The 26,575-nt window shown below is 39.0% G+C and overlaps 1 protein-coding gene across 3 annotated transcripts in view; it reads right to left on the bottom strand.

The window, feature by feature from the left end:
• The window catches only part of PLCL2 (phospholipase C like 2), a 323,803-nt gene that overhangs the window by 9,959 nt on the left and 287,269 nt on the right, over positions 1–26,575 (bottom strand). For all 3 annotated transcript variants that reach the window (XM_027872451.1, XM_027872449.1, XM_027872450.1), the window contains exon 6: positions 6,543–6,652. In XM_027872451.1, coding sequence (XP_027728252.1) covers positions 6,543–6,652 — 110 coding nt within the window. The remainder of the gene's footprint in view (positions 1–6,542; positions 6,653–26,575) is intronic.

Here is a 26,575-nt window from a genome sequence, read left to right as displayed (position 1 = left end):
ACACTCTAATGGGGAGACATGAACATCCACAGGCATAGATAAGGACCCTAGGCCCCTACCCCAATAGACTTCCCTGAGGTAGCTCAATGTATCTTTCTTGGAGGAAACCAGAATTATTGCTTTCTTCCTCTGGTCCCATTTGTTTGCCTCTGTTAGCCTACATACCCACATTGAGAGGGTATCACCCAGTGCACTAGGGATATCTGTCTTCATCCCCGGATATTGACTAAATGCTGATGGCCATTTCTTGTCTAGCCATGTTACTGGCTCATCTTTTTCTTTGTCATACATTCCCTCTGAGAGGGGAAACATGGCAGAGTAAACTGAGGACTGAGAGATGGAAGGAGAACCAACTGATTGAAAAGATGCTGAGGCCACAGGTGGAAGGTAGTATAAAGAAAGGAAAGGATCAACTGTCAAATGCTACAGAGTTCACCAAGAATGAAGCTACCAGATTTGGGAAGTGGGAGCCATATTGAGAACTTTCACTCAGTTTCAGTAGATTGGTTGGTGGAAGTCATATATAAGGAAAGTCATATTTTTGTATATTGTTAGGTACTTTTGTAAAGGCATCTGGTGGCTCAATGGATAGAGCCCTGGGCCTGGAGTCATGAAGACCTGAGTTCTAATCCAGCCTCAGACACTTTCTAGCTGTGTGACCCTGGGCAAGTCACTTAACCTCTGATTGCCTGACAAAATGGATCGCCTGGATCTACCAGAAAAGGAAATGGCAAACCAGTCCAGTGCCTTTGGCAAGAAAACCCATGAAGGGTCAAATATGATTGAAATGACAGAACGACAAATGTGCTTTTATACATAGTTATCGTTGCATGGTGTCTCCTTCATTAGACTGTGAGCTCCTTGACAGCAAGGATTGTTTTTTGCCTTTCTTTTTATGCTTGTTGACTAAGGTGTAATTAATAATAGGCAGTAGATAATTTTTTTCTTTTTTGTCATTAAGACCTGGATTCAGATCTTGCTTCTGATATGTATTGATTATATGACAATGAACCAGTCATTTAAACTCTTAGTGACACCAGCCAACTCCTTAAGACTACAAATTACAGATGAATTGATTATTTGCATTGCTGAAGATTTTTCTATACTGGGAATTCCCTATATCAATGAAATAACAGATCGAGCCTAACCTTCCTCATAACAAAAGGTCAAAAATCCCTCTTTCTATATTTTTATCCTACTTTGGGCCATTCTGCTTTGCCACTCACGGAACAAAGCAGCATGACCCAGGATTAGAGGTTGGGGATCATACCAGAAGGATTTGTCTTTGTGGGCTGAACGTAATGGGGTTCCAAACTCAGCTCTGCTATTAATTTAAAACCAACCATTTCAAGATAAGTTTCTTTTCAAAGTTGGTGAAAAATCCAGCCCTTAGTGACCATTCTTTCTTCCCAGTAAACATGTCAAGCAGACCTAAACCAAGGCTTAGCCCTTGGAAGATGTTCGTCCAGTTCCTACAGCTCACTGTTAATTTAAAACCAATCAATGGCTCCTGTTTCTGCAGCATTTTTAGGGATTCCAAAAAGCTTTCCTCACAACGGTCCTTTAAGAAGCCACAAGGCCAGGTTTGGAATGGAGGTCTTCTAACTCCAAACCTAACGATCTCTTTGACCTAGAGAGGCCATACCTCTGGAAGATCCATAATTCCCCTGGTGTGTATGCTTTCTTAACCAGCAGAGTTACTATGGCCCACAAGATCCACAGAGTCAGAGCTAATCTAAATGGTGGTAAACATTTTTTTAAATTGGCCTTTAAGTTATTTTCAGACAGTTCATTTGTCCTGTCCTGGGCAACTCATTATCTTTTACTTAGTGGAATAGGAAGGAAAAGGAGAAAGATGTGTAGGGGGGGAACTAGGCTACATAGATGGTCCTTCAATCATGAACTAGAAGTCACCAGTCCCTCAAAACATAGACCCAATGGACTGACCATCCCACCTACTCCCTGCTCCAAATGGACTCTCCCAATGGAGGTGCCCAATGCTCTTTGTGAGCCTGCAGAAGCTATGTGTGTAAATGGGGGTCACTCATGTATTTCATACCCTTCTTTCCTTTTATTTTCTTAACACAGAAAGATTTTCAAATTGCTCAAAAAAAATAGTAGTACAGCCAGAGATTTAAAGATGTGGAAACTGACGTAAAAATAAGTTAAATATAAATCATGGTGAGTCAGAAGAGAAAGTGAGGAGGAGAAACATATTCCTTAGTTCTAATCTTGGGCTCTGATCCATAAATAATGCTACTTGGTATAATGGAAAGAGAGTTTGACAAGGAGACGAAAGCATTAGTTGCAGCTCTGCTACTAACTAAGCTGTGTGACCTTGGACAAATCATTCAACCTCTCTGAGATTCAGTTTTCTTATCTGCAACATGACAGGATTGGACTAGATCATTTCCAGTGGCCTTTCTTGCTCTAAAGGTTTATGATTCTAATCATTTAATTGTAGAATAAATCTACTGCAGAGAAGGGAATGGACTTCACAAATGGCTAGAAAAGGAACAGCAGACTCAGAAATGGCCACTTTTTAAGGCTAAACTTTATAGAACATACCCCAGAGCTTCATTACCACTTGGCTTATCACTGCAGGAATTTGAATTTAACACAGGTCAACTCACATTTCCTCCAAAACATCAACCAAAAGCCAAAAATACGTATAAAATAGTTTCCCTAAGTGGCTGGGATTGGTCCTGCCTTACCATTCCCTACACCATTTAAAAAACTATTCCTCTATTTTTCAGTTCCCCTAGATACACACAATTAAGCCGGCCAAATAAATTAGAATCCAAAAGAGAAAAGCCAGTCAACTATAATTTATTAAGCACCTGCTATGTTCCAGACTAGGGCCATGAAAGAATTTTAATAAAAATGACAAGTATGACATGACTCTAAGACAAGGGGATAGCAGGCTCTTAAGTGTTTAAAAATGGAATTTGGTAAAAAGAGAAAAGTGTAATGAACAGATCATTTTTCAGGGTGGAAATTGGCTACTAACTTTGCAAAGATCAATGCTGGCTTGGAGGTTGTTCATTTGGAAAAAAGATCCGGTGCTTTTAGATGACTGAAGACTTTATATTTTAATATAACCTTAAGCCTTGTATCTAATTGATAAATATTTGTTGAATTGAACTGAACTAACTGTATCGTATGGCTGCTGAAAAACTAATTTCAGTTCAGGCTGTATTCATAAAAATAGGATAACCACTTTATGGGATGTAATAGTGTCAGTGAACTTCACACTGGTCAAATCATACGTGAGTGCTCAGTTCTGGGTACATCACATTTTAAGAAATATATTGACAAAAAGTGACTATCTAGAGAAGGGTAAACCCTTACTTTGGACAAATCCCTTAGCCTTTTTGGGCCTCAGCTTCTCTACCTTTAATCAACTAGATTACATCTAGGTCCCTTCCACCTAAACCTATGTTTATCCGATGTTCCCACCATGGTCAAGTACCTGAAGAGCTATTCCATTGAGAGTATGGTAGCCTCGTGCTGTATTGCTCCAGAGGCCAGACTGTAACCTAGATACCCACTTGATTTGAAAAGCCTTGAGACTGTGCCACATGACAAGCAGGAGAAGGAACTGGGGAAGGACCTAGTGGGAAGATGATAGGTCTTCCAACTCAGAGATATGACTGCTGTTGAGGAATAACAACTGGGGTAGACCTACTCAACATTTCGAGTTGCTAGGAAAACTCAATAGCCGACGTGAGCCTTCAAATCTCTCTAGACCTACCTTTTCTTTTTATAGATGAGGAAAGTGAGGCCTGTAATGGTTAAATGCCTTGCTGAGGTTCAACATAGCTCGTAAGCATCCGAGATAAGATTTGAGCTCGGGTCCTCTTTACTCAAAATCCAGCATTCTATCCCATGTGCCGCCCACCTGATGGCCCTGGTCAACTGTTCAAAGAGGCTGAGGCTACTGAGTTTGGAGTATAGGAGTCTTTGGTGACCTTTGCCTGAAAGGTTTCAGTAGAGAGGCTGGTGGAAGTCACATCATAAGACATCAAAGAGAGTAAGTATATAAAGTGGAAGTAGCAAGTAAAGATAACTTTTTGGAGAAGCTTAATGAGGGAAGGAAGATGAAAGATCAGAGACCCAGAGCTGAATCTTAGAGGAAATCTCATTTTACTGATGAGGAAGCTAAGGACCACAGACTTTAGTGACTTGCCCTGGCTTACAAAAATATTAAGTGGCAATTAATTAAGTGTATTAAAGGGGATTTGGACCCCATAACCTGTTCTCTTTCTACCATATCATATAGCTCCACCTTGCTGGGGAGAGCAGGGGTTAGGAGAGATTTGGGGTTTTGTTTTTTTAAATATAGGGTCAGACCTCATCATATTGATGGGCAGAAGGTAAAAATCCCCTGGAGAGAGACAAAATTGAAGATGGAAGAGAAAAAGAGGAAATTATTGAGAGGCAGAGAAGGGTAGAATCAAGGGCCCAGGCAGAACGGGAAAAAGAAAGGGATACTTCTCCTTCTGGGAGATAAGAAAGCAGAAGGCCTGGAAATATGCAGCACAGTCCCCCAGCTCTCAAGCAGTAGGACCAGGCTAGTTAGGGAGTCAGTCAACAGTGAAACCAAAATTCATTTTCATTGTGAATTTTTGGGGTTGCTGTTTACCGAGCTGTAACTCATTGGTCTTGAAACAGAAGATTTAGAGACAGAAGGAACATGTGGAAGAAAGGGGGAAGGTGTTAAAAGAAATTTGGAAAGTGATTTCATTAAATGAAAGGGGTTTGATACAGAAACAGGGAATTAAGCTTGATTGGGAAGAGGGACTTTGTACGAAATCAAATAAGAAAACGATTCTGAGTCATAGGGAAAGGAGCCTGAACTTAAGGGGTGGGGAGAGGAAATTACACGAGGTAGCTATGGTAATGTCTTCACAGGCTGGAATTCAGCAGAGCAGAAAGCCATGGAGGTGAAATGGCTGAGGGGAGCTGGGCATTTTCATTGGCCCAGGTCCTGAACAAAAACCACTCTGGTGTACTATTCAGGTTCCTAAGGCCTTGAGCTACAACTACAAACTTCTGAGACAAAACAAGAGAAAAGCTTCAGCTCACACACTGCATTCCTCCAAAATGTCAACATGATCATAGAGGTCCAAGCACCGTTCCAGACCTGCCTCGTTACAGAACGTGAGCTCTTTGGAGGAAAAGGCCTCGACTTCGCCAATTAACCAGAGGCTGATTTGGGCTTTACGAAAGCAAAAACGTCCTCTAAATTAGAGATTTGAGAAAGTAGACTGAGTGGCTTTGGGAGGCCTCTGGGTAGTGGATTTAGAGCTGAAAGTTGAGAGAGACCATGAGGTCCAGTCCTTTTAGTTTTACAGATGAGGAAACCGAGAATCAGTGAGGTTAAGGGATTTCTTTAGCATGACTCAGCTGGAAAGAGGCAGAATAGGGATTTGAACCAGTGTGAGCATATTCTCTGACTCAAAAGTCATCATACCACATCCACCTAGGTTAGGGCTTCTTAACTTGGGGTCTATGCGCTTGTTTTTAAAAAAATATTTTGACAACTGTGCTTCAGTGTAAATGATTTCCTTTGCAATCCTATGTATTCTATTTGATGCATTTAAAAACCTTCTTTAGATAAGGGGTCCCTAGACACCAGACAGCAGCTAGGCAGCTAGGTGGCCTCATGGATACAATGCTGCGTCTAGAGTCAGGAATACCCCAGTTCAAATGTGGCTTTCAGTCACTTACTGGTCGTGTGATTTTGGCCAAGTCACTTTACCTCTGTTTGCCTCAGTTTCCCTAACTATAAAATAGGGATAATAATAGCACCTGCCTCCCAGGGTAGTTGTATGGATCAAATGAGATAGTATTTGTAAAGCACTTAGCAGACTACCTGGCACACAGTAGGTCCTATATAAATGCTAGCTATTGTTACTATTAGATTGCCAAAGGGATTCATTGTACACAAAAAGGTAAGAACCCCTGTTCTGGTGCTCACATTTATTGGAGACTCTGATAAGGGGATTTCTTATGTGGTCCAGATTGGATTAGATGCCCTCTATCCACCTCTGAGAGGCTGTGATTCTGGTACTCAAAGGATTTGTTTTACTGTGAAGTGGTACCAACGTCCCCTTGCCTCATTTCCCTCCGATGGGAAGAATGTTAAGGCACTTGCTTCTATCTTTTAAACTGTTCAATTGTATTTGAGAAAGTACATTTTGGTTTTTTTGGACAGTGGTAATGATTATTCTTTAATCAATATCAACCACTTCATACCCAAACCACAGGGACCTGCTAACATTATTAAAATATCCTGAAAAAAAAGATGGCAGGGGGGTTGTGAAATCTATACCGCACCAACTAATGGGTCCAGTCTACCTTGATGGCCCGTGACACCCTTATAACCTGAAGGGAGGAGGGTTCGTCTTCCGATTGGGGTATAGGCTCAAGTGGCCAGTGATACTCAATGCTGTCAATACACAAAAGAAGCAACACTAGTGTCCAGAAAACCAGCAGGAACCACTCTGGACACAGGAGCAGAGAAAACCCAAGGTTACCTTGAGGATGGTGATGTTCCAGGTGAAGCTCTCCACTGCTTTCTGAAGTTTCCTCTCCTTCAAGCCTTCCCTTGCCCCAATGGTGTGCAAGTGTTCATGGTACTCCATGGCTGAAATAAAGAGAAGCAATGCCTGAATTTCTCTGAGGCTTTCCCAAGCACAGTAGCTGTTTTTATAACAACAACTCAGACATGAAGACAGGGCTGCCCAGTGATTATCACTCTGGGCTCAGAGTAAGGAAAGACAGGAGTTCAAATATGGCCTTGAACCCTTTCAGTTCAAATCAATTTGCATGTATTAAGCACTGATTGTGCCCAGTGCCAAGGATAGAAAGGGAAAAAAGGGTCCTAGCCTTCAATGAGCTTATCTTCCATTTATCACTTAAAGTATATGTGCCTTAGTCAATTCAGTCAATTAGCACTTCTTAAGCACTTAGTAGATCTAAGGGCCAGAAATGGAAAGAAAAAGCAAAACTATTAAAAGTCCCTCCTGCAAGCTGCTGAGTGTCTGAGGTCAAATTTGAACTCGGGTCTTCCTGACTCCAGGCCCACCCTTTGACACCAGTTGCCTGATAATATCTGCAACCTACAATGGTTGTTGTAAAGATCAAATAGGGGAATATATATCTGATACTTGAACTTACAAATCCAGAGGCTCTACAGTTAATTCCAGAAAAGCAATTCCAAAAAGAAGTTTCAGAAAAGGGCAGTTAGGTTGAAATAATTGTCTAGTATTTCAAGGTGACAATTATGAAGGTAGGCACCGCTGACTTGGTTGGCTCATCTTTCAATATCAAGAGTACTAATTGATAGCCATATCTCTATGTATCACTTTTGCACTAGGAAGCTTGAAAACAATTCTTTTGCAAAGATCCAAGCAAGCTTCCTTTAGTAACTGCATCATCTGATTAATTCTCACTACCATGCACAAAATTAATTTCTGACACAAAAGTTTAATTACCTTGAGAACAATAGGGGATTATTATTGATGTTGGAAATTATGTCACAGATAACAAAAAACCTACAAATCTTAAAATTCTTGAATAATTTATGGTCCTAAGCTTCCTCTACTTTAATCTCCTTTAAGTAATTATGCATTTTCTTCTAAATTTTCAACTATTTTGGCAGAGAATCATAACTATTTTTTCTTTTTTTAAAATTAATTTATTTTTAGTTTTCAACATTGACTTCCACAAGATTTTGAGTTCCAAATTTTCTCCCCATCTCATCCCTCCCCTTACCCTAGGATGGCATGCATACCCTGAATACCCCTTCCCCTAATCTGCTCTCCCTTCTATCTCTCCCCCTTCTCTTATCCCCTTCCCCTTCAATTTTCCTATAGGGCAGGATAGATTTCTATATCCCATTTCCTGTATATCTTATTTGCCAGTTGCATGTGAAAAGTTTTTTTTAACTTTTGTTTTTAAAACTTTGGGTTCCAATTTTTCTCCCTTCCTCCCACCCCACCCACTTTCATTGAGAAGGCAAGCAACTCGATACAGGTTATACATGTGTAGTCAGAATCATAACTGTTTCAAGACAGCCATCTAGTTACTCTGTGTCAACAACCCTGCCACTGAATTTCTCACCAATACCACCAATACCAATGTGTCAGGAACATATTGCCTGACTCTTTACACTAGACTTCGGGCCTTGCTCGCTTATTAGAGATATATAACAGAGCTGACTTGGCCCAGTATGTGTGACCCAGCAAATCAAAGGTGGATATAGAGACAAATGGAAGGAAGTCCTACAGTGAGAATAATGTTTCTCATCAGCTGCTGCCCCATGGCAGAAATTGTTAATCTGGGGCCACATTGACCAGCATTGAGAAGTTGTTCAATGCCAGCCATCTGACTGGCTGATTAAGTGTTCTGAGAGAGAGGAACCTTGGGTGATCCCATAGCTAGAATGCTCATGGGAACTTGAACTCTAAGGAATTCTGTTCCTTCGTTGGTCAGGACTCTTTTTCAAGTTGCCTTTTGTGTAAGTCTGGGTATCTCCCTCTGAGGGTTCAATACCTGTAAGGGAATACCACAAAGGAAGCATGTCCTATCCTGAGTTGCTCTCAGATGAGTAGAAAGCTCAATTTCATTGGACATGTTACTTGCACATTTTATATGAACTGATAGACGGTGTGCCAACCACCAACAATACCACCACCACCACCAATGGCTAGTACCTGTAAAGCACTTTACAAATATTATCTCCCTTTATCCTTGCCACAACCCTGGGCTGCTATCATGAATACATATTATATAAATCAGGAAAATGTGGTAGACAGAAATTAAGTGATCTGCCTAGGATCACAGAAGCAAATTCTGAGGAGTTTTCAAACTCAGATCTTCTTGCCTCCACGTCTGACGCTATCTACTATATTCTGTGACTGCCTCTTTATTTTTAAATAGTTAGAATTTCTAACTCTTTCTAAGAATTTAGATTTCTTTTTTTATGTTCTTCAGGATAGATGAAGAGGAAGGGAAAGATGCCATTTCCCTTCACTGACAATTTTAAAAAATCAATGACACATTTTGTTTTGATACAACAAATACTTCTTAATAGACATTCCCTGAAAAAAGAGTAATATTCTTCATTATTAACCACAAGGAGGCATGTAGCCTTTAATCTTAACATTACAGCACTAATGCTGATCATTTTATTCAACCAGAATCCCATTGCCTTTCTATGTTGACTTTCTATACGCTGCGGTAATCACCGTTCAGATTATATTTCTGGCCCTGCTTTCTTCACTCTTCATTCAGGTCTTCCTACTCTTCTCTGAATTTCCATACTCCTCATTTCTTTTCCTACTGTAATAGTTCATTACTCTCCCCCCTCCCCCGATATCCCTTTATGTTCTTGACCTTTTATTTTTCCAAATGAACTTTCTTCTTATTTTATTTGGTATAGTTCTAAATCTAGAAAATAATTTAGATATTATCATTTTTACCACATTACCATGTTTTACCATGTTACAGGATGACATATCTGTTGACTGTCCAGTTAAATCAAGTAAAGTCGACAAACATATGTTGCTTAAGCACCCACTATGTGCCAGGCGCAGTGCTAAGCATTGCAGCTGCAAAGACAGGCAGAAAGAGTCCCAGCCAGTATGCAGGCAAACACACAATTTAATGGGGAAAACAACATGCAAATAATTATATACAAATTAGATTCATCTAATTACTTGTGTCTTCTTTTATTTCTAGGAAAATTGTTTTATAGTTTTATTTACTTAAGTCTTGGACGTGTCTTGATAAATTAATTTCCAGTTATATAATACATTGTGGTTATATTAAATGGAATTTTTCTTCCTATCTTTCTCCAGGGTTTTATTTTTAATATGCAGAAAGGTTGATGATTTTTGTGGATTTATTTTGTAGTACACTCCTTTACTAAAGCTATTGTTTTGATTAATTTTTTCATTAATTATCTGGAGTTCTCAATGTACATCATTATATTGTTTGCAAATAGAGATCATTTTTACCTCCCTGTTACCTACACTCATTCTTTCAATTTATTTTTCTGGTTTTATTGCTATACCTTGTATCTATGGCACTTATGTATGGTTGCTACATCTTCTGAGGAGGTTAGCTTTTACACATGTCAAAATAATCTTTGAAAATCCTTTAAATTATCTATAGAGTACAATTACTTTTTAAAAATCATAGCTGAAACTTGGTTAATATTGAAATATGTTCTGCATGACTGTACATGTATAATCTATATCAAAGTTCTTGCCTTCTTGGGGGAGAAGAAGGGAATTTGGGGCTCAAAATTATTTTTAAAAGGGTTAAAATCATTTTTACATGTAATTGAGAAAAAAATACATTCTTAAAAAATTTTTTAAGTTACAGCTGAAGAGACATTGGGATTTTTTTTAAATGAAGGCAGCGTGCATCATGGAGCAGATGGATCTGAGATTCTCATAATGGAAAACCATAATGTAACTTTGATTTTTCACAACACCTTGTTAAGTTATTGATCATGAGATAGATTGATAGAACATTTATTAAGTACTTACTAAAAGGCATGTAAGAGCTGAGGATATATATACAGCTATCCTCAAGGAAATTACATTCTAATGGGGGAAGGTAACATAAAAGGGAGGTGAAAAGGGGGATATACTGGGACTTCTGCTCAAATAGAAGAAAACAAAAACAGGTAAAAATTTAACTGGCAGGAAAAAATGGTGATTCGGGGAAAAATATTCTTTTTTTGTGTGTGTTAGGCATTTGGGGTTAAGTGACTTGCCCAGGGTCACACAGCTAATAAGTGTCAAGTGTTTGGTCTGAGGCCAGATTTGAACTCAGGTCCTCCTGACTTCAGGGCCGGTGCTCTATCCACTGTGCCACCTAGCTGCCCCTGGGGAAAATATTCTTGAGAGAGGTTTACATACGCTTGATATTAAAAGATATTTTTCCACATATATAAATGCCACCTATTTTAGAATGATTTTCATGCATCCATTGATACAGTTGTGTCTTTAATTTTCATTTAACATGGTTAATTGTGGTTTTCCTAATTTTGAATCATCCTTGCATTCCTTGTATAAATCCACCTGGTTCTAGTAAACAAAATTTTGGATTATACTGCTTATAACCACTTTGCTAATAGCCTTTTTACATAAATATTCATTTGTGATATTGGTTTATAGTTTTATTCTGCTTTCTCTTTCCATGGTTTGGTTATTAGGACTATACCTGATTCACAGGAGGAGTTTAATAAGGTTCTTTTTCTAGTTTTGAGAATACTTTATGTAACGTAAGAATTATTTTTTTAAGTGTTCAATGTAATTTACCCTGAATATTTATACGGATTTCCCCCTTTGAGACTTTATTAATGGTATTGTGATTGAAATTATGGTACACTGGGGGCAGCCAGGTGGCACAGTGGATAGAGCACCGGCCCTGAAATCAGGAGGACCTGAGTTCAAATCCGGTCTCAGACCAAACACTTGACACTTACTAGCTGTGTGACCGTGGGCAAGTCACTTAACCCCAATTGCCTTAAAAAAGAAATTATGGTACACTGAGGCACAAAGTTCCAATCACATTCAATTTACTGATGAGGCTAGCAGTTACCAACAAAAGGGATCCCATGACTCCTCAGTCAGTCAGAAGACTACAAGGTGGGGTTTACCAGCTTTCATATAGTTTTGGGAAATACCAGAGAACAAAGAACAGGGAGGATAAAACAATATGAATTAGTTACAACGTCCGAAGCATCGTAGATGATGGAAAACAACGTGACTGGATGAAAGTCAGAACTAGCAGGACCAGCAACAAGCCCTCCTTTTCCATCTTGTTGCTATGGAAAACTCACTGAAGGTGTCTACCTGCATGGTTAGTTATAGTCACAGCAACAATAGTCCAAGATTTCTTCATTGCAGAGATAACAGACTTCCTGGAGCCCACCTGCATCTTGGAAGGCTTGTTAATGAGATAACCAATCTCCCTGAATTGTTCAAGGGCAGTAAGATATGTAGAGGCTATATATTTCTTTGAATTAAGGTAACTTATGGACTACTTAGCTCATAAAGGAAAGCTGAACTTCTGAACTTAACTCAGACAAAGAAACGTGATTTAGACAAATTTTTTTTTTACAACATATGAGGGGTGACACAGAATAGAATCAATTACAAAATAAACTATTTTCTCAATAGTTTTGTCAATTTTTCTTTGAGTTTGTATTAGTTAGATTTTTGTTTTGTTAATTTAGGGATTAAATATTTTCATAAATATTCCTTCATTTTATTCTGTTGGCTTATAAACTGGTATAGTAGTACTAATAATTTTCAACATCTGCTTTTTCATTTGCTATGACTTTCCTCCTCTCAATTTTTTTTTTTATTTTGGAAATGTAATTTTCATCTCTAAACTAAATTAGCCAATCATTTATTTATATTATTGGTTTTTTAAAAATCAGTACTTAGCTTTATCATCTTTTTATCCAATCCCTTTTTTTTTTCCATTTTTACCTCTAATTTTCAGAAACTTACCTTTTTTTTTCTTTTTGGAGATTATCAGTTTATTGAATTCTTTAGTTACATGCTCTTTGATCTTCTCTCTTAACTTAATATGTGTTCACTGATGTGTTTTCCCCTAACAACTATTTAATAGCATCCCACAGATTTAGGGTATTTGTTTTATTGCTACAATTTTCTTTAATATAATGATTTTTTTCCTTTGGTTTCATCTTTAATACACTCATTCTTTAGGATAACTTTAGTCTCCATTTAAATCTGAATCCTCTACTCATATTTATCTAATTAATTATAATTTTGTATTGTATTGTGCTCTATAAAGAATGTGCTTAATATTTCTTTCTGAATTTTTAAGTTCTTTGTTCTAGTATATGATTAATTTTTCACAAAGGTATAGAACAATGCTAAAAAAAAAGTCTAGCTATTTTCATTTAATTAACTTGAGGTCCCACCTATCTAGTCTTTCCAATATTCTGTTCAGATTTTATTTTTGTTTGATTTTTCTAAATTTAAAAGTAGAAAATTGAGGTGTCCTAGATTTTCTTACTATATTTATTTTCTTGTAATTCAACTAGATTTTCCCTTAAGTACTTAGACGTTATGCTATTTTTATCTTTTGAATATATTTCATATTGCCTTATCTGACATCATAATTGCCCTCCTTTGTTGGATTCAGTTGAAAAATATTCTCCTCTAAGAAGTCATTTTAATTATATATGACTCTTTGTGCTTTCATTACATTTCTTGCATGTAGCATTTTGTTAAATTTTATTTTCTATTTTATTATTTTTATTTTCCATTTCATTATTCTACCATTTCCGGTTTGTGGGTGAGTTCATGCCATTCACATTCAATGTTACGATTGTTAAGTTTGTTTTTTTCCTTCAACAAATCCTGATACAATATTTCTTCTTTTTTCTCCTTTCCTTCTTTTAAGGGGGGAGGGAAAGAGAATGACATCAGAATTACATATATGCAATTTCTATTGCGCCAAACAATTAAATTCTAGACCTCCTTTACCCTGCCTTTCCTAGCCAAACTCTGAAACACTGGATCTTTCCCTTTTCTTTCAGAATCACTTCTCTGTAGTTGAAAGTGATTTTATTTCAGATAATTCCCTCTCAGTTCCCACCACCCCTTCCATATGTACCCTCCTCATTCTTATTCTAGCCGCTTGCTTACTTTGTTGAATTTCTATGACTATAACCTTTCAAAATCTTTGCTTGCCTCATGTTACACTATTTTCTTTCCTTTATCATTGCTGATGGATAGTTTTGAACAATTCTGGTTGTAGCTTCTTGATATACGATCTGTTTCTTCTTGGCTGTTTGTAGGAGTGTGCTGGTAAATATTTAATAACCAGCTGTCTAGAAAAATGTATACACAACACTCTTTTAAATTTATTCTGAATTATTAACATTTTTCTATCATTTTCTTGAATCTAGACAAACAACAAAACAATAAATCAAATCCTTATTTGTAGTGTTTGCCAATTTCCAAGACATTTACGTTCACACTGAAAATTAGCATTTGGCTCTACTCTTCCTGTAACTGCTTATGATATTTTCTCTTTGATCTGGAATATGTCAAGCTTGAAAATCATATTTCTGGATAAATTAAAATGGAGAATTATCTCTGGTAGTGACCTGTGGATTCATTCTAATTGCACAGTAACCTCTGGATCTACAACTTATGGTCAATTTTTTTATGGTTTTCTGAAATGTAGTTCTCAGTTTTTGTTATGTTTTGTTGTGTTTCATTATATTCTTCTGGGTTTCTGATAATTTTTAGGTTTTCTCACTGGACCCCATTTTGTAAGGACAGTTGTTTCTTAACAGTTGTTATCTCATGTATTATCTTCTAGTTTCATCTTGTGACTTCCCTCTTATATTTTTTATTGTATCATTGAATTTTTGAGTTCCATTTCTCCCATTCATTTTTTCAGGGTAGCTGCTGCTTTTCCAAATTTTTCAGGCTTGATCCTAAGCCATCAATACACTGAATTTTCCATTAAAAATTCAAATTCCATTCCTAACTTTTTTGTTTATTTCTCTTATTTGGTCTTCTAGCCATGTGTGGAATTCTTGTGGCCCTTCTATTCTCTTTTCAGACATTCCATTTGCAGTTATTTTGTCCCAGGTTTTTCTTACCCCATAGCATTTTTTTTCATTGTATTAGGGATTTTTCTTTTCCCCATGTTCTCAATTGTTTGGGTGTTATTGGGTTATTGTTTTTTTTTTTTCCTATAGTGGCTTCCTAAATTGGACTTCTGTCTTTTACCCTCTTTTAGATCTCCCCCACCCCCACCTTTGGTTTATTTGGTGTCTTTCTAGCTACTTGGGTCTGCTATAAAGAAACTAACCTTTCACTTGGTCGTCTCACCTCAAAATTCTCCCTTCTGCTTCAGATAGTATTAGAGCAGGCCAATACTGCTTCATTCTCTTTCTCAACCAAGGTTATTCATTGTCAAGGCCACATGTAATTCATGAACCTGATTCTTCTGGTGAATCTACCTTTGGGGCTTTTGAGGAAAGAAGTAAAGATTGAGGCTGCTGCAGCCTCTCTCAGGTCAGAACTAGGGGTCAGAATAAAGAGCACAGGGCTTTGAGAGAGACCAGTAAAGTGGGAATTTGGTCTTCCAGTGTTTTGGTTTTTTTTTTTCCTGTGGGAATTACAAAGTGGCAAAAAATGTCTTCCCTTGTTTTTAAAATTGTTTTTCTTCCTTCAAGTGGTACTTTTCTGGCTATTTGCAGGTGGCAGTGAGAAGAGCTGGGCTTAGACACAACCTTTCACTCAGCTATCTTGCCAAAAGAGCCCATCAACAATTTGAATAAATAAATATATATACCATCAATGAACATATTGCTCTAATGCTACAATACACTTATCAGTATGGCAAAACATTTACATTTAACTTACATACTTTCACTGACAACAATTTTTTATAAGAGAAAGCTGCAAAAACAATCTAATGGAATTGATAAAAATAGCAAAAAAAAAAATGGTATGTGTAATGGATGTGCTGAAGTATCAGTCAAAGGGCTCTTTAGAAAGAACAAGATGTTTAATTCTGGAATTCCCTGGTTCTAAGAGGCCAGGCCCCATCGTGTTCTCTAATCCTAGTTGCATTTTGTCCTAGAATGCATCCTTAATATCAGGAAACAGACAAGGAGAAGAGGTCTCAAGGCCAAAGGCTGCCACTGGTTTCACCTCTATCAGCTGCCCTGAGCACTGGCCTTGGATACACTTGTTGAAGGTTGTTCTAGCTGGTTATTTTATGTATGAGATGATACCAATAATTAATCTCGGCATAATGCTTTTAAGGTCTGCAAAGAACTGTATACATGGGTTGTCATTTGCACCACAAAATTATCCCAATACATTTGCAGGTATTATTATCCTCATGTTACAGATGAGAAAACAGAGGATGAGAGGTCACACATGACTTGTCCAAGATCACTCGGTAAATATCAGAAGTAGGCTTTGAATCCAAGTTTTCCTGACTCCAAGTTCAGAATTAGCTGCCATGCCATATTGCCTCTTAAGAACCTTTTTGAACATTACCTGGTCTAAATAAATAATGATATTATATCAACAGAGCATTTATTAAGTGCTTACTATGTGGCGGGCACTGGGAGAAGCACTGGAGATAGAGAGAAGGCCAAAATAACCCCCACCCTTAAGGAGCTCAGAGTCTAAAGGGGTAGGTGACATTCAAAGCTTGTACGCACAAGCTGCAGATGGGATAAATTGGGGACAGTCTTAGATGGAAGGCGCTAAGATGAAGAAAGACTGGAACAGGAATGTTGTAGAAGGTAGGATTTCAGTGGAGACCTGAAGAAAGCCAGGAAGGTCAGAAAGTAGAGATGAGGAGGGAGGGCAGTATCTCTGCCAAGAAAACCCCAAATTGGGTCATGAAGACTTGGACACAGCTGAAACAACTGAACAACAACAAATACTAAAAATATCACTGGATATAAGGTCACAGCATCATGCATTTAAAAACAGAAAGGACCCTGGAGGTCATCTACTCCATTGGTGTCAAACTCAAATAGAAATGGATGCCTCTAAACCACACGTAACAAGCCCTGTGGGCCACATATTGACTAAGAAAACCACAAATTTACATCATCTATGCTTTATTATATTTTTACTAAATTAATATTTTGATCTGATTGTCCTGCAACACCTCCATTCCCTGGCTGCATGGACACCTCGGATCCAGTCCATTGATTCATGTTTCATGTGAGTAAACTGAGGCCCAGAAAGGTTAGGTGATTTGCTCACAGCAAGTGGAGACCCCAGGTTCTCTGATTTCAAATTGAAGGTTCTTTCCATTGCATCCTATGTGAAGGTCAGAGGACCTGGCTTGGAGTCTTATCTCTTCTAACTTAACAGCTCTGTGACCTTAACACTAGAAGGACCAGGTGCATTCACAGATGCAAAAACACACTTGGTCCTTCAGGATATTCTTAAATTTGGTTCTTCTTAAGCAAGTCCCTTTACAACTCTGGGCCTCAATTTCCTTACCTATAAAACAAGGAGTTTGGACGAGTTCATTAAGGTTCCTCCCAAATCTAAATCATACGTTCTTACCATTTAAGTATCCTAAAGATCATCATTTTTCCTCATTCTTTGAGCTTATTCACTGTTTCTGTATAGAACAAAATGAGGAGATTTAATTAAACTTCTTAATGATTAAAAATGTCTAAAAGTAAAATGGACCTTCTTGAAGATGGTGGGTCTTCATCAGAGGCTGAATCACCACGTGTCAGCTGGATGTAGTAGTGGTTAGACCTGAGCTCCAGGTCTGCCTCAAAAATTTATTAGCTGTGTGACCCTGAACAAAGTCACTTTCTCAGCCTCACTTACCTGATCTGCAAAATGGGAATAATAATAACACACCTATCTCCCAGGGTTGTGGTGAGTAGCAAATGAGATAATATTTCTAAAGTGCTTTGCAAATCTAAAAGCAGTATATAAATGCTACCTATTATTGTTGTTATTATATGTATATTGGGGATTCTTCATTGGTTATAGGTTGAACTCAACAGTCATTGAAATACCTTCCAAGCCTGAAATTCTGTGATATGAATTCAACAATCACTTATCAGGCATCTGATGTGTGCAAAACACAGTGCTATGCACAGGGGATACAAAAACAAAACAGCAAAATAAACCCTGCCTTCAAGGGGTTACTTCTCCTGGAGGACTGGCACCTCTCTGGTTCATTTGATCCCCATCAACAGTCAAATTTCAAGACTCAGACCCTGCTCCTCCCATCAATAATTGGGTTCAATTAACCCAATGCTTCCTGTAAAGGCTAGCTTGAGAGTGATCTCCTCTCAGACAACTCCCCAATGCCCATTCTCTTGCTCCAAACACCTTTTGCATGTAAGCGTCTAGTCTTTATCACATAGAAACATTCTCTAGCTGATCCACGTATGCATTTTGCATTTCTCTTAAATAGATTCTAAGCTCTTTGAAGACAGAGTTTTGTACTCTCTGAGGTCCTGAAAAAAGTACTCTAGATACAGAGGGTGTCCTACTCTGACCTAAACTAGTTAATTATCCTTAGTTACTTGAATTTTTTTGAAGTGCTTGTCACCTTGTTTCTGCCTTTCACTGCTAAAAAAAAAAAAAAAAAAAAAAAGACATATCTTTTATTTTTAAAGCCAGGAGCCCTGGCAGGTCATTCATTTGTCTTGATTGTGTTATACTAGAGTGAAAAAGAACAAACAAATAAAAAAAATAAGAAACCTATCACCCTTCTCATTTTGAAGCGTGTTGCAATTCCAATGCATCTGTCCCACCATATGGTAAAATTAGTTCCTGTATAACTTAGCTATTTAGGGCTCAGCTAAAGGATTTATGGCAGAATCAACTGTGTTAAGATCCTAGAAAGAAAAATGAATAAACAGGTTTTTTTCATTTAGCTCTGACATTTAAAGTGCAGATGCTAAGAGCATAATAATTATCATCAAAAGTGACAGGTGAAGGAGCATAGGGTAGTGGCCAAAGGGCTGGCCTTGGAGCCAGCAGGACTTGAGTTCAAATACCATCTCTGATACATACTGGCTGTGTGACTCTGGGACAAAGTCATTTAACTTCAAACTCTTTCAGACTATGGGCTGCAAAGTAAGTGTCGATCTGCACTGGAAGGGGACGTTCCTTACCAGAAATACCCTAGTCTGGACGAAATCACAGGTTAGCTCAAAAATCTGTCAACCAAACAAAAGTGACGCACAGAGAGTACAAAGTACTTACACACATTATCTCATTTCAATTACACCACAACCCTGTAAGAGACGGACTGGGGGTATTAATATGCCCACTTCACAGATGAAAAAACAATAGTCAGCCAACAGTCACATATCTAGCAAATGCCAGAGGTGAGATCTGAACCCGGGACTTCTTGAGATCGAATCTGGCAACTTATCCACTCTGCTATATTATCTGTTGCTACACATTAAGGTCCCTGATAGTGCAACTAATGAATCCCCTGAAATGGTGGCATGTATTAAATTCACACTACTCAAAGTTGTAACTATGCAAAATATAATCATTGGTTCCAACCCAATGGAAATAAATAATGAGAACACAAGTAATGTGTCTATTTCAGGGGATTCATTATGTTTCTAATAGGGATGTGGGGGTGCCACGTTCTGACTGGGGACATGACATCCGGTTTTAAATTCAGGTACTTCTTGTTTCTTCGTCTTCGTCTTCGTCTTCTCCTTCTCCTTCTTCTTCTTCCTCTTTAGCATCTCCATTTGGAAATAAAGAACCAGAAAAGATTGGGATATGTAAATAGTTAAGTCTTAGAGAAGTGGGCACCAGGGCTCAGACACTCACCAATTTGCCTTTCTTTCCCTAACACACTCTGTATGAAGCATTCTGAGCTATTAAAAGATAAGCCTTTGATAAAATCAAGGGAATAGTGTTTGAGTCAAAAGTATACTAGGCTGAGGCACTGGTCTGCTGGGAGACAAGGACATCATCTTATGCAGCAGCTTATCAGCCCCCCTGTAATAACGATAATGATAACGATTATAATAGCAACTGGTAGCATTTACACAGTCCTTTAATATTTGCAAAGTGCTTTAAAAATATGATCTCATTTTATCATTACAAGCACCCTAGGAGGTAGGTGTTCTTATTAGCCCCATTTTATAGTAGAGGATACTGAGGCAGACAGAGGTTAAGTGACTTGTCCAGGGTCACACAGCCAGGAAGTGCCTGAGGCTGGATTTAAACTCAGGTCTTTCTGACTCCAGGTCCTGTGCTCTAACCACTGTGACACCTAGCTACCTACTTGTGTCAGAACAATTCTCTGTCCTTAATTTTGTTCTCTACCAAAGCCCATTCTCATGACTTAAATAAATGATTGATATCAGGGCTATACAAATAAGCCTCTGTCCTAGTATATTCAAGTTGTTGCTGAGTCATTTCAGTGATGTTTGACTCTCTGTGACCCCATTTGGGGTGGTTTGCCATTTCCTTCTCCAGCTCATTTTACAGATGAGGAAACTGAGGTAAACGGGGTTAACTGACTTGCCCAAGGTTACACAGCTAGTAAGTGTCTGAGGTCAGATTTCAATTCACGAAGAAGAGTCTTCCTGACTCCAGGCCTGGCACTCTATTCACTAGCTGCCTAGTACATTTAAATACTCTGAGATACATTTGTTCAAGGAAAATGTACAGTACTTTCCATAATACCAAACTGCCCCCTAAACAAAACAAAAAAAAAACCCATCTCTTAGGCAATAATACTTTTCCACGGCATAGCCTGCTGTGCCTCTGTTGAAGTTGAAGAAGTGCTGAAGGGGTCATGAGTGGAAAATGTTTAAGAAGCTCTGCAGAGACGAGCTGCTTTCTGAGTCAGGAAGACCTCGGTTCAACTCCTACCTTGATGAAATAACATGGGCTTTGGGGCTGGTGCCTCTGTCACTAACTCCGGGTGCAACCTCAGGCAAGTTATTTAACCTCCCTGGACCTCAGTTTCCTTATCCATAAAATGAGGGCTTGGACCAGATGGTCTTCGAGGTCCTTCCAAGCCCTGGATTGATGGCATATGAATAAGACATTTCATTGCACTGCATTTGCTCATCTGTAAACTGAGGGTTTGAACTGAATTGCCTGTGACATCTAACCCTAGCCCTGTGACCTTATGATCATATCAGGCTACGCGGCCTTGGGAAGGTCCCTCAAGGTCCTGATCAACTCCCTAAGGTGATGAGTTCTAGAACAGCTGCTAGTTTGCACTGGTAGACAGAGTTTTCTCATCAGGCGATCCCTACATCAAAGTATAGTTTTGCCCTCCTACCACCCTATCCCTCATTCTCCTGGTCATGCTCTAAGGCTCTAAATGATAGAAAACCATACTCTGAAGAATCTAAATTTCAGTTCAGCCAAAGGTTACAAGTGAGAATAAGTAGACTGAAGCGTATTATCTACAATGCCACGTGCATAAGCCAAAGAGAGAAATGTAGATTCAGAGAAGAGAGTCACTCTTCTGGTCACTCGAGACAGGCAGACAGCTACCTAGCTAGCTAGAGCATTTATGAGGCACCCATAGATGCAAACACAAGCAACGTTGACAGTCTGCGTACCCTGAAGAAGATTCAGAACCTCGGACAGCTCCTTTCTATTGGGTTAATGGGCAGAGAAGGGCTAGTCATCCCAAATGAAAAGTGTATGGATTATAATCTGAGCCACTGGCAGGATCACCCACATTACTTTGATCGCTGAGGTGAGTGTTAAGTAATGACAATAAAAATATGAAGAAAGAATTTTCCACACACAGATGAAAACCAAGTTGCTATTTTAGAGGCTTTGAAAGACTCTTGCAGAAGCCACCTGAGAAGATGGTGCACAAGCCCATCGATGGTGCAGAGAAGGAGGAAGTCTTGTCAGCACTGCCGCAGTGTTTCCACGTTCTTTCTTCATAGTTGGCTGGCATTCATTTAGGGCCTTTGACTTCAATTTGCCTTTTTCTGTTCAGAGCAAGTGTAAATAGCCTGCTGTTTGTGTAGTGATTGACAAGGATCCTATTTCTTTGGTGTCATTTAAGTGTGAAGTGAAAGCTGACGCATGTACAATGCAGATTGGCAGTGCTGCCTCATGGGAAGTATGCGTTGTCTGTATTCCTGCCAGGCTAATAGGGCACAAGGGGCCTCTTGGTTTCAAGACAGGACAACAATTAATAGAATTGATTAGATTGTCTGGGGAATTAACAAACCGACTGCTTGCCATCATTTCATTTCATCACAACCCTTACAAAATGCGGAGAAGCCCAGGAGAAAGCTCTGGGCCCTCTGGATCATCAGGGCCATGGGTTTCCCTGAGCCATCCCATCCCTTCTCCCTGCAGCTCCCACACCCTGGATAGATGCTGGGTCAGCCTTCTGGATTCATAGCAGAAACATGAGTTGTGGAGAAACCTACCAGCTGGAAGCAAAGATATATTGTGATTTGTGCCAGTGGAGGCAGTATCCACTTCCCTGAGATACCAGACCTTCTGACATATGGACGTAGTCATGATTGATGTCTTCTTTGCTTCCTTGAAAGAAACATCAGAGGAAAAAGCAAGATTGGCCCACTTCCCTTCATCCTTCTTTTTTTTTTTTAAATATCAGCCCATCAAGAAATCAAGCATTTATTAAACATCTACCAGGTACCAGGCACTTCAATAAAGTTAATAAGAAACTGAAATAGGTACCAGTAATGGACACCAGTACAAAACAAGAAAAGAGAAGGAGCCTCAAAATGCCACCAATAAAGGGAAATGCATAGTTTATAAAACCAACAATAGTACATGTCTCAGTTTCATTTATCAGACCATAGGATTTGTAGATCATCTCATCCAATCCTATTTCCTTCAGAAATGAGAAAACAGGCTCTGATGGATTTGCCCAAAGTCACAGAGGAAGTAAATGAACACCCCATTTTCTGGCTCCAAATGCAGGGATATGCCCATTACACCGCACTACCAGTCTATTTAGGGCTCGTTCTTCTGTATATGATTTTTTAAAATTACATACCACAGCTTAGTCTGATATAATTTCCCTATCATTTTATATAATATTCTATTAACTTACAGCTCACTCTATGTAATCATGCTTTAAAAAATGATCTTTCATTTTCCAAGACACGCTTCAATAATAATTGTAATTTAGATGTGATTTCCCAGTGAAAAGAGGAACAGAGATAAAGTAGTAGCAGAAGGGTGGCAGAAAGGTGAAGTTTGTTTTTTCAGGTTAGGGGAGAAATGGGTGTCCTTACGGGAAACAGGGCAAAACCCATTGCAAGAGACGGAGAGGGGAACCAAATATATGAGAAAGAGAAGAGATGATTAATGGTGTTGTTTCTGGAGAAGAGGGATGGGAGGAAGTCAGTGGCAAAGGCTTAGCCTTGAAAGGAAAGGACACTCCTTCACAGGATGGGTAAAGATAGAGAGAAGATCTCTAGCATATCAATTTCCTTCCAAAAATGTGGCACCAGAAATGGAAAATGCTTTAGATGTGGCCTCATGATGTGCAGTAGGGCCATGATTTCCCTTCCTCTAGATATTCCGTCTGTCTTAATTCACTCTGAGATTGGTTTTGTTTTGTTTGTTTGTTTCCCCAGATACTGTATTATTCTGTTATATTACTGACTAATGTTTAGCTCGTAGCTCAGGAAAACCCTGGGATCTTTGCTTAGAGGAATTGTTGCCTAGCCCCACTTCCCAAATACTGCCTAGCCCTGCCCCCTCCATCTTGAACTTGGGAGATTGAGTTTTTGAACCTAAGGAAGATTTTACATTTAACCCTATTCAATTTCATCTCATTTGAGCCATCCCAATATTCTATAGAGTGTCAGGTCTTTTTGGACCCCAGCTATCATCAATCAACCAACTAACAAGTATTTATTTATCAATGTGCCCAGCATGGTGCCAGTTGCAGGGTACATAATTGCAAATCTAATCCTCCATAAAAACGTTAGGCAGCACAAGGCTGAGCACAGTTCCCTGAGGACCCCACCAAGTTTGTCATTCCAGGTCAGCATGGAACTAATAATGACCACTCTGGTGCCAGTTCTGAAATGAGTGATTTTCCGGGGCTATGTTTGGTTGTTAGTGATCGCAGCTGGTGTCTATTCCTGCTGTTATGAAAGAAAACAATATACACACATTTCTATATATGCATATCTATAATACACATACATGATATGTATGTATATATCACATGTAACACAGATCATAAGTGTATTTGCACATAGACACGCACATGTGTATATACACATGTATATCTTTACTCATGTTCTCATAAAGATGCCAAGTATAGTTGTGAAACTCTTCATAACAGCACATTTGTTAGACCTGCCTAGAAACACCCCAGTTGCGTATAAAGTTGTGTATGTTTGTATAAAGGAGATACAGATATATATATATATACTTTATATAGAACTTTAAGGTTTACAAAGTGCTTTGCATATATTACCTCACTTGATCCTCACAAGCCTGTGAGGGTTAACCTATTATTATCCCCATTATCCCCATTTTACATATGAAGAAGATGAGGCTGTGAGAGATCAAGTAACTCAGGTTTACTATCTACCATATAGGCAGGCTGCTGCCTATGTGCTTTTTACAGCTACAGCCCCTTGTATTTGGTGCCTATAAAGATCCAGCTGACAAGCCTCCATGAGACTCCTGTGAAGAAACCAGTTAAGTATCCCAGAAGCTGAGAAGTCAAATAAGATTTGAGAAAGGCTCTCTTTTCTCTGACGCCCATTCATTATCATCACCCCCTCCCCCTCCCAAGAAATGCTCCTGACCCCTCCCTCAAGCCTCCTCTTTTCCTCAGTCTGACTTAAATATAACCATTCTTTTTGTTATCATTAGCATTCCTTGCCCTGCTCAGCGCCTCCTGACCTTTAGTCCTCCCAACACAAGACTTTGCCCGCCATGCTTTCTCTACTGCCCATCTGTTACCTGCACTGGCTTCCCCCGATAGACAAGGTAAGTGGATCATCGTCTGGCCACGGGGTTTTGGCCACCACAACTCCTCAAAAAGTCACATGGAAAAGATGATTTGTACTAGAGGAAATACCCACAAGGATGAAAGCACAGATCACTTCAAGTATTTAAGAAGGGGGACTTTACAGAGATGTCTGTTTACTGGCCATTTTAGTCACCTTACTCTACCACATTTATTCTACTTTACTTGTTTCACTTTTATTAACAAGGGCTTGAGCAAGAAATCTGATTGGGAATATTTATTTCAAAAGTGGAATTTAGATCCAAAGAATTGCAGGTCTATGAGAGACCTTTAAAAAAATCACTTAGTCCAACTAACTTATTTTACAGATAAACTTTTTTTTTTAGGCAACTGGGGTTAAGTGACTTGCCCAGGGTCACACAGTTAGTAAGTGTCAAGTGTTTGGCTGAGGCCAGATTTAAACTCAGATCCTCCTGACTTCAGGGCCAGTGCTCTATCCACTGTGCCATCTAGCTGTCCCTACAGATAAACTTTTTACAGGGAACTAAAGCCTAGAGAGGAGATTGACTTGCCCAAGATCATATGGCAAATTAGTGGATGAGTCAGAAATACAACTCATAAGTACTGGTTACTCCTCAGTGTCTATCCCTCAACTTAAATATTACCTAAGATTTTACTTCTCATGCGAGTTTAACTGAATAGTACTTTGCTTCCAGAATTAGCATCTACAGCTTTTGAGAAGGGAATTAATGCAATTTTAGATAAATTAACATATCACTTGACACCTAACATCACTAATCAATCAGTCAATACCATTGGTCTGGCATTGTGGGGAATATTCAGATCCCAGCATGCAAAATAGTAGCTATCCTAGAGTTCTGTAACTATGCACTTGGAGATTTGGTAAATTAAAAACCTGGGTTGGCAAAACAATTCTTTCTGACTTCAAGGTTTACAAAACAATTCAGTTGACTTTCCCTTTGGGAAAGAAAGATGTAGCATTTTCCTTGAGAATACATTGGCTTTACTTAAGGAGGCACCATTTCTCTCAATGGGACAATCCACCCTCCCTCCCCTTTCATAGCCAATAGTTTACAAATCCTATTGATTTTATATACCCAATATTCCTGACGTCCATTTCCACCGGGCCTGTGCCTCTGCCTTGATGTTATCACACACCTTCCTTCCTACCAGCAAGGATTGTCACAATTGTCTCACCCCAAGTATCCTTTACGTAAAGAAATGAATTCAGGCTATTCACTGGAAGGTCAAATGCTGAAGCTGAAGCCATAGCTGAAGCTTAAATACTTTGGCTAAATCAGAGAAGACAGGACTCGCTGAAGAAAGACCCTGATGTTGGGAAAAATTGGAGGCAAAAGGAGAAGGGCACAGCAGAGGATGAGATGGGTAGTGTCATGGGAACAATAAATATGAACGTGGAAAGACTTCAAGAGATAGTGGACGACAGAAGGGCCTGGAGTGCTATAGTCCATGGGGTCACAAAGAGTAGGCATGACTGAACAACAGCAAACATTCCTATTTCTCCTTTCACCTCCCCACCAATGCAGTCTTCAGACTGTTGTCAGGCTGTTTCTTATTCACAGACATGGTCATGTCACCCCTCTAAACCCTGTAAAGGATCCCTAGTGCCCACTTAGCGAGGTCAGAAAAACCTCCAGAACTGGTTACCCCCAATCTTTCCAGTTTTATGTCTTATCATGTGTTTCCACAAATGTTCTTTTTCATTGGAACATGACTGACTTCTCATCCTCCAGATACAACATACAATTTTCCCACCTCCATATCTTTGTGCACACTGTTCTCTATGCCTGGAATACCTTTTTTCCCCCTTCTTAGATTACTGAATTCCTCTCCATCTTTTGAAGCTCTCCTGCCATAACAACTTATCTGTCAAGCCTTCTCCGATCCTTCCATTCTTCCCTCAGACTTCATGCAGCTTGTGAGCTATTATTTCATAATAACTTGTATCTTAGTTAATTGGGTCCATCACACACACACACACACACACACACACACACACACACACACACACACACACACACAC

This window comes from Vombatus ursinus, unplaced genomic scaffold (genome assembly GCF_900497805.2).
Source record: "Vombatus ursinus unplaced genomic scaffold, bare-nosed wombat genome assembly UNPS02014799.1, whole genome shotgun sequence".
In the NCBI taxonomy this organism is placed as follows: Eukaryota; Metazoa; Chordata; class Mammalia; order Diprotodontia; family Vombatidae; genus Vombatus; species Vombatus ursinus.
Note: the sequence above shows the minus strand (reverse complement) of the source record. Positions and strands in the feature narration are given on the sequence as shown.